This window comes from Cucurbita maxima, unplaced genomic scaffold, assembly GCF_002738345.1.
Source record: "Cucurbita maxima cultivar Rimu unplaced genomic scaffold, Cmax_1.0 Cma_Scf00046, whole genome shotgun sequence".
NCBI lineage: Eukaryota > Viridiplantae > Streptophyta > Magnoliopsida > Cucurbitales > Cucurbitaceae > Cucurbita > Cucurbita maxima.
The window spans coordinates 1,154,696-1,164,427 of record NW_019272062.1 but is presented as its reverse complement, the minus strand read 5'-3'; the positions used below and the strand labels follow the sequence as shown (position 1 = coordinate 1,164,427).

General features: G+C 35.0%; 1 protein-coding gene across 1 annotated transcript in view; it reads right to left on the bottom strand.

Annotated features, from left to right (window-relative positions):
* Positions 1-5,342, bottom strand: part of LOC111470531 (GATA transcription factor 26-like) — a 6,755-nt gene extending 1,413 nt beyond the window's left edge. The window contains exons 1-7 of the mRNA XM_023116069.1: positions 4,882-5,342; positions 2,997-3,368; positions 2,450-2,819; positions 2,283-2,355; positions 2,082-2,185; positions 942-1,128; positions 744-846 (exon numbers count right to left, since the gene is read on the bottom strand). Of these exons, the coding sequence (XP_022971837.1) occupies positions 744-846; positions 942-1,128; positions 2,082-2,185; positions 2,283-2,355; positions 2,450-2,819; positions 2,997-3,368; positions 4,882-4,921 (1,249 nt within the window). The 5' untranslated portion in view covers positions 4,922-5,342. The remainder of the gene's footprint in view (positions 1-743; positions 847-941; positions 1,129-2,081; positions 2,186-2,282; positions 2,356-2,449; positions 2,820-2,996; positions 3,369-4,881) is intronic.
* Positions 5,343-9,732: the final 4,390 nt, after the last annotated feature.

The window sequence follows — 9,732 nt, the reverse complement described above, 5'->3', positions numbered from 1 at the left end:
GATAAGGCACCTCTCCTTAAACTAAAGGAAATTTGGACAAAACACGTGCATCTTAGTTTTGCTATGCAGACTACCCTTCGATAAGGCACCTCTCCTTAAACTAAAGGAAATACAGACAAAAGACGTGCATCTTAGTTTTACTGAGACACCTCTCCTTAAACTAAAGGAAATTTGGACAAAACACGTGCATCTTAGTTTTACTTTGCACACTACCCTTCGATAAGGCACCTCTCCTTAAACTAAAGGAAATACAGACAAAACTCGTGCATCTTAGTTTTAATATGCATACTAGTCATCAATAAGGCACCTCTTCTTAAACTAAAGGAAATTCGGACAAAATATGTGCATCTTAGTTTTACTATGCAGACTAGTCATCAATAAGGCACCTCTCCTTAAACTAAAGAAAATTCGGACAGAACACGTGCCTCTTAGTTTTACTATGCAGACTAGCCATCGATAAGGCACGTCCCCTTAAACTAAAGGAAATTCAGACAAAATATGTGCATCTTAGATTTACTATGCAGACTAGCCATCGATAAGGCACCTCCCCTTATACTAAAGGACATTCAGACAAAACACGTGCATCTTAGTGTAACTATGGAGATTAGCCATCGCTAAGATGGTGCGTCAAAGTTCGTACTACATGCCATTTAAAGCAAGTTAGGAAGATACAAGTATATCATCCTGCAAACTGAGAAGAATAAGCATTTTAATTAGATCCAGCAGACAATTTGCTTTCTTACCTGGAATAGTTTGATTGTAGCTCTCATCAACATTCATGTAGTTACTTGACACCGACGTGTTGGCACGGGAAAGAAAAGGTTCTTTGCTACCATTTTCACATTTCTGCACATTCACAATACTCGATTAAAATGCATCTTAGAAGTTTTCTTCCTATCGTTCCCATCGAAAAAATCTAATCACTGTAAAATCGACCTCACCTTCAGTTGTTGATAGAGCTCGACCCATTTGGATTTTGATGAATTAGATAATACAAGCCTTCTCAGAGTCTTGCAGTCTTCGATCTTCGTTCCAAGGAAGGAGGCATCGAAAACGCCCTCGCTAAGCAGTTGTTGGAAGGACATTAAATTCTCCTTGAAATAGGGGCTATCAAACATTCTCTTGACACTGCAAATAAAACAACAAGAATCTCTAACATGTGATTTTCTTGGACTATCTAGTGTGAGTAAACTAATAGTGTACTTTATTATACTCAAATTCAAATTATATAAGCGAGATCTCACGTCGGTTGAAGAAGGGAATAAAGCATATTTCTTATAAGGGTGCGGAAACCTTTCCCTAGCAGACGCGTTTTGCAAACCTTGAGGGGAAACCCAAAGAAGACGATATATGTTAGCGGTGGGTTTGGGCTGTTACAAATGGTATCAAAGCCAGATACCGGGCAGTGTGTCAGCGAGGACGCTGGGCTCTCAAGGGGTGTGGATTGTGAGATCCCACATCGCTTGGAGGGGAGAATGAAGTATTCCTTATAAGGGTGTGAAAATCTCTCCCTAGTAGACGCGTTTTAAAAACCTTGAGAGGAAGCCCAAAGAAGACAATATTTGCTAGTGGTAAGCTTGGGCTATTACAAATGGTATCAGAGCCAGACATCAGGCAGTGTGTCAACGAGGACGTTGGGCCCTCAAGGGGGGTGGATTGTGAGATCTCACATCAATTGGAGAGGGGAACAAAGCATTACTTATAAGGGTGTGGAAACCTCTCCCTAACAGATGCATTTTAAAAACCTTGAAGAGAAGCCCAAGAAAGACAATATCTGCTAGTGGTAGGCTTGGGCTGTTACAAATAACATTAGAGCCAGACACCGGGTGATGTGGCAGCGAGGACATAGGGTCCTCAAGCGGATAGATTGTAAGATCTCACATCGGTTGGAAAGGGGAACAAAGCATTCCTTATAAGGGTGTAGAAACCTCTCCCTAGCAGACACGTTTTAAGAACCTTGAGAGGAAGCCCAAATAGGACAATGGGCACCATGTGCAGTTAAATAATGTTGCCCTCTTACCTGGCGTTAGGTAGGGAGGAACAGAAAAGAATCGATAAACACGAACGAAAAAGATTCTTACGTCTCGGGAAATTCAGCGATATCAACCTGTGGTAGGTACTTCATTAGTTGCTGTTGTTCTTCATTTGTTAATCGTCTCGCAAACTCTCCGAAGTTTACGACGTCCTAGACATAGAAACAAAGCATATTTGCACTAAGATAAATATTTATCAGAATTCACAAAACAAGTTATGGATCCAGCGAACTAAAAGATGCAACTTACATTTATATCTACATCACATAAGGGCGAGTCGTGGTTTCCAAGAACTTGTAAGCATTCGTGACGAGACTCGTCCCTGAAATTTGAACAGAAAAAAAATAGTGATTGTTCATATAATTGTGTTATGCATTTCCCTTTGTTTTCAATTTTGTGAAGTAGATTGGAGCTACCTTTTAAATTGTTCTTGTTGTTCACTACATACAAGAACAGTTGCAGAATGAGGGGAATAGATGTCATTTATCAAGTATTGCTTGTTATCAACTGAAACTGAGCTAGCTTCAGATTCCTCGTCTCGAGCTATCGAGCTTGGATGCCTAATGAGAATGCTTCCATGGCCTATCTCAACAGAGACCATCGGTTTTTCGCTCTCGAAAAGCAGATCATCCTCGGAAGCTTCGGAGAAATAGGAGGATCTCTGCTCTTGTAAAATACTACATAGATCTTTAGTCAGTTTTTCGACCGGGGATTGCTTTGGACGAGTCACACACGTCCTCTTCCTTGAAGGCACCGTCGTCTCCCACACTACTGACTGAGCTGGACCTTAGGATTGCCAAATGAAAGATAATTCAGTCAGCATTGCATAGCTCATTCACTAAGATGAATAATAGAACAAAACCAATTGAGCTATAATAATCAAATATTAAACATAAGATTCGAGCGGAAGGTTTCGAAGACGTTCGTTCTATCAATCATCAAGAATTGTTTTCAGTGTTTAACCTGTCAAATCACTTGCATCTGCACTGCTGAAATGAGCACAACTCTCAGGATTAGATATGACCGATCCAGAACTCGACCTATTGCTTGTGTCTTCATCCACTACTCTATGGTAATCCTGACCTTGATCGGGAAGCATCCACGCAATCGATCCATCGGCTTGTTGTAGCTTTCGTTTCAGCAGTTTTACTTCTTTGTTTTTATTTATTGAAATGCTCTTCACCCTGGAAGCCCTGTGATCTTCATATTCATCAGGAACAGTCCGAGCATGCAACGGGGTATAGTTTGTGAGTGTTCCTTTCGTCCTCCATCGGGATCCACACGCATTGCATAACACCGGTTTGTCGGGAGGTCCATTACGCCAAAGAGGAGTGCCTGTCCCAGCATTTGGGCATTAAATACTCAGAAGTAAAGATTCTTAAACTAAAAATCAATGAAACTGTAGAATTTTCAATACAACAAAGCAAAGAACAAGAGTTGTTCCAACTTCATAAGAATTCAATAAGTTTCTGGTAGAATAATGCATGGAGATGGTATAACATGTTACCCAACTTACAAAAAGTCGATACCCGAGCTCACGTTACATAGAGCCGTTACAGGCAAATTTACTGAAGACCAGTGTGACATGAGGTAAGCCATAGTAGTGATCAATGTGATGAATAACACTTCCTATGAAACTTTGGTTTTGGATTATTCATTTGACTTCTTATGGGAAACAAAAATATAGAATCTTCTCCATCGACGCGCCCGGGTCGTTTTAGAACCATAAATATTGGCTAGCATAGTTTACCTAATTTCAGTTAAACTGCAATCCTAGAGCTCTACTAATAATAAAAGAACTAACAAAGAAACCAGCACAAAACCATTGAACCTTTTGCTATGTCAGGGGAGTTCAGAAACCTAAATGTTGAATCACTCAGGGTGTAAATGGTGATTAAACTCAACATCAAGGTCAATTACAACTCATGAGAAATGATGATGCAAATTCACACAACTCAATATAAAGGTTAAGCTCAGGGAATGAAAGCTGTTAGGAATCCCGACCCTTGGCAATAGTATGGTATTGTCCACTTTGAGCATAAACTCTCATGGCTTTACTTATGGTTTCCCGAAAAAGCCTCGTACCTATGGAGATGTATTCCTTACTTATAAACCCATGATCATACCTTTAATTAGCCGATGTAGGACTCCCTCCCAACAATCCTCAACAATCCTCTCCTCGAACAAAGTACAACATACAACCTCCCCTGAGGCCTATGGATCCCTCGAACAGTCTCCCCTTAATCAAGACTTGACTCCTTCTCTAAAGCCCTCGAACAAAGTACACCCTTTGTTCGACACTTTACTCACTTTTGACTACACCTTCAAGACTCACAATTCTTTGTTTGACATTTGAGGATTCTATTGACATGACCAAGTTTAGTGCATGACTCTAATACTATGTTAGAAATCCCGACCTTCTACAATGGAATGATATTGTCTACTTTGAGTATAAACTCGCATGGCTTTACTTTTGGTTTTCCTAAAAGGCCTCATACCAATACCAATGGAGATATATTCCTTACGTATAAACTCATGATCATTCCTAAATTAGCCAATGTAGGACTCCCTCCTAACAATCCTCAACAAAAGCATTCACTCCTAAAGGAACTCAGCTCAAAAAAGAGAAGTGAAACATTCAAACACTATAATTCAGTCTTTCTTTCATAAAATCCTCTCCTAATTCACAAACCCAATGAAGAATTTAGAGGATCAAGCAAACAAGAGCATTCTGAGAACAAATGTTTTACAAAACCAAGCTGAAAAATCAACACTCATTTACAAAAATTACAGAGAAACCAAACAAGAAACTAAAACAAACACACAAAATGAAGGAACAAGAACTCACTTATAACTCCACAGTGACAGCAAGGTCCATGCTTTCCCATATCACTCTGTTTTTCCCTATTTATTTAAATATTTAGTTGAAGAGTGAAAAAGAAAATTCGAACAAACTTTGACTTAAATAACTTATTCATACACACCCAACAAAAAAAATGGAAAAAAATGAAGAAAATTATGAAACATGATTGTTTTGTTAAAAAACTGTAAGCAAACAGTCGTGGATTACAAAAACAGGCATCTCTACAACAAACCCAGAAGGGGAAATTCGGAGAAAGAAAGCAAAAGCAGAAAAACCCAGAAGATTTGTATGTCCAAAAGTGCAAAAAATGAAGAAGAAATGAAGAAATTGAAATGGGTTTTTGGGTTAAGAATCGGCGAATGCCAATGGAGAAGAAAGGAGCATTGAAGGAATCTAATAAATGGGTGTGGAAAAAGAATGGTGAAATGGTTGGGGGAAGAAGGGGGTGGGGGTGGGGGTGGGTTGAAAGAGAGGCCCTTGTGACTATGTGCTATTATAAAAATTCTTTTATTGTTTAAAAGAAATTAATAATTAATTATAATAATTATTATTCAGGTTTTCTTTATGTTACGGTACACAATTAAAACAATTTTATTGCCAATTACACATTTATTTATATTTTCTTTTCTTTTCTTTTTTTCCAAAAAAAAATAGAGTTTTAAATATCCAATTGACTGTGGACTTTTCAGCTTTCAACCTCTCAAGTCTTTGCTAATTTTTTCAAAACCCCATAATTTTTTTTTGCCAAAAATACCCCCAGAATATATAAAAAAAATATATTTAAATATATTAAATATTAAAATATAAAAGTTAAATAAACCGTGATATTTTATTGGTTGAATTTATTGATCAGTTACAATGAACCGAAATTTGATGTAAAATAATAAAAAAGCCCTTGTAAATGTAAAAATAAGGTGTGGAATCCTAAGGACTAAAATGTAAATTTACTTAAAAGGTCATTTTCTATGGTAACTTTTTAAAGGGGTCGAAACTAAATCTCGATAGGCGTTGGTCCTACATGTTATATAAAAGTCATTAAACAATGGTTGATGGGAAGATCTTGACCGTTTATTATTTTAAAAGGGAATTCGATTGGGAAATGAAGAGGGTTAGGCATATATATATATATATATATATATATATAAAGTAAAGTCACCAACTTAATTGCTAAGAAATTAAAGAAATTAAATGATATTTTGAAAAAAATAATAATAATAATAATAATAATAAATCCAAATGAAGTATTATATGAAAGTAGAGGGTGGGATCTCAAATGTGTTGTTTTTTGAGCTAAAAAACAATCAAAAGAAGCCCATTAATTAGGTTGATTGGATGTTAACCTAGCATTCTTGTTTTTGGCTTCATCTATGACTTTTTTTTATTATGATTATTAAATATATATATATTTAAAAATTTTATATATAAGATAAGAAGGTACTAAATAGAGAACGAAAAACATAATTTTATGAGATAGAATTCACTCCTTTTTCTACATAGGGTAAGTTGATAAGTACGTTCATTGTATTGATGATTTTTGAACTTGAACAATGGGCTTCATCCTTTCACTGGCTCGAGAGAGACTTAGCTTATGATTGATTTATTCATTAGATGTATTTAAGGTGAAAAATGTAATTATAAGATTGATTTGAATATAGTGATTATATTCGTGTGTTGTCGTATAGTGCATAGAAGTTCAACTTTTGGTTTGAAGGGAGGAATCTACAGTTAATGAATGAAAATTGATTAGTTAAATAGTTTAATTGATTTTTTTTCGATTTTTCTATTAAATATATTAAAGGTAAAAAAAGAAAAATATATTAAGGTTCAAATTAATATTTAATATAATATATTTTTATTGCATTTGATGTATATTGATATTAAAATGATTAATCTATAAATACATTAATTAATATATATATATATATATATATATATATATATATAATTGGATTGAAATTGAAATTGATTGAATATGTATTGGAATATTTTATGATGTTTAAATCTAAATTAAATAAAATATATATTTTAATATATTAGATATTAATATATTGTTTCAAATGGTGAGAGATGGTCTCAAAGTTAAGAATCTCACTCATCTCTCGAGAATAGAGAATTCTATCTAAAGATCTCTAAACAGCTCATTCTACATGGTTTTTGTTTCAAGAGGTTCTCACAAGTTTTGATCTTATGTTCGAGTCATAACGATTTATGACAAGAGATTCAATGTTGGAGGAATTAGAGTAAGAAAATTAAGATTTGTTCATTTCCTACACAAGATGCGTCGAAGATAGTAGTGAACGCACTTCGCCGATATTAGAGATTCTCTAATATAAGCAAATGAATCAAATCGTTAACCAAATTGAATGAAAAAAAGCATACGAAAATAGACAAGGAATGAAGACTTACCATAAGTTGTGTGGTGGTCGTTGGATGAAGAAATGCCTACAAACTACAACTAAACAATGAAAAATGAATGGTCAATCAAAAGAGCGATCATGATTGAAGTCGAAAAGGCTAACCATCGACACGTTGAGGTTGTTATCAAAGTCGAAAGAATGACGAAACAAAAAATCAAATGGACATCAAGCTCCACATTTCAAATGATGTTGCTTATATAGTTAAACTCCTTAATCAATTATTTTCACTAGAGATCTAGAGTAGCACTCTTATACACTGTAGGATAAGTTGTGTCCATCGATATAACTATTCCGTGTAAGTCGATCTTTCACAAGATACTTGTACCTATAGGTGGATCAAAAGTTAGTTTTACCCTTTATGATTACATCTTACACCTCAAGTATTATTCATCCTAAAATGAACAATTTCTTTATGGTCCAATCATAAACAAATTCCATCTCGAACGAGTAAAAGTGTGAGGCCCAATTGTTTAAGTCCCAGAAATCAGCATTTCAAAGAACTAATCATCTATTTATCTTGATATGGGAATGAGTGAATTTCATCTCATCAAACTAAGTTCTTACCTTTTTATTTGGTCAACCCTCCAAAATGGGAGACTTACTATTAGGGGTAAAAGTCACTCACACTATAAATCAAAGGATAAGAGAAGGCTAGAGTCATGACTTAACTCAGAATTAAAATCAAGTCACACATAATCCTTTTGTAAAATATTGATATTCTCCATTAATAGATTTAAGAGATTAAATATTTTGTGGTATGGTCATATAGAAACTTATTGTGTATGATACTTTTATTCAAAGTTCTACAGATAAATGATTTGGATCAAACTATTTGTGACTATTACATTTGATCATAATAATATAAGACGTCATCCGAAATAACACAGGTCTTCATGCATACAAAGTCGAAATGACGAAAATCTCAAAAGATTGCCCCTATGCTTGTTCATTTTGATGGGAGTAAGAATATTTGCTAAAATCACTGTATCTAAACAGGGGTGAAAGTTCTCTATTTATAATCATTTACAGAATCAAATAAATTACCAATGATATGAAAAGAGCATAAATGGAAGAGTAATAAATGGATTTAATATATTTGTCTATAATAAAAGAAAAAATATGATATCTATTGTAAATCATAATGGAAGGAAAACATCTAGATATTTGCCTATAATAAATAGTCAAATATGATATCTATCCTAAACCATAATGGAAGGCTAAATATCATATAAGATATTTGCCTATAATAAACGATCAAATATGACACATACGATAAACCATAATTCAAGGCTAAATATCCTTAACACCGCCCCGAAAGTTAAGCTTGGATCTGAAATTTTTAAAGAGAGGTCGAGAAACACTTTTTGTGAAGATATCAACAACTTGGAGATGGGAAGGGACATACTGTGTGTGAAGTTTGCCAACGATAACAAGTTCCCGAAGGAAATAATAATCTAGTTCAACATGTTTGCTCGCTTGTGAGAAACAGGATTAGAGTTAAAAATAAAAAAAATAAAATAATACTTTTGTTGTCACATATGAGTAAGGGCTACTATGAAATAGGGATCTTAAGATCATGTAAAAGATTCGTAACCCAAAAAAGTTCAGCAGTAGTCGTGGCAAGAGCACGATACTCAGATTCATAGTTGGAGAGTGAGACAGTAGGTTGCTTTTTGACACTCCAAGAAATGAGATTGTTACCAAGATAAATAGAATAGTTGAATGTAGAACGACGAGTATTGGGACAACCAACCCAATCAGCATAAGAATAAGCCACTAGTGCACTAGGAACAATGGATGGACGAAAGGTAAGATCAAAGTGGAGTGTTCCCTTGACATAGTAAAGAACATGTTTGACAGCAACAAAGTGATTTGCAGTAGGGGCATGCAAAAATTGAATGACAGAATTTGATAGTATGAGCAATATCTGGTCGCATAATGGTCAAGTATTGAAGGGCGCCAACAAGAGATTGATAGAGAGTAAGATCAGAGAAAGGAGAATCATCAGGAGTCAAGTGTTGAGAAACAATCATGCGGTGTGGACTGGTTTGCTATCGAGCAATTGAGCATGAGTAAGAATATCTCAAGTATATTTTAAGTAACTAATAAAGAGACCATCCGGAGTTGGTGAATCTTCATGACCAAGAAAGTAACTAAGAGAATCTGAATCCTTGATAGCAAACTTAAAATGAAGCTGGCAGTAAAGCTGATAATAAGATATGAGTTGTTGTCGGTACCAATAATGTCATCAACATAAAGAAACAGACATATAAGATTAGATTACTGAAGAAAGACAAAAAGGGACGTATCAGCGCAACTACAAGAAAAACTAAGTGAGAGAATAAATGAGATAAAACGTTGAAAATAATCACGAGGAGCTTGCAAGCCATTGAGGGTTTTCTTTAATAGACATACATGA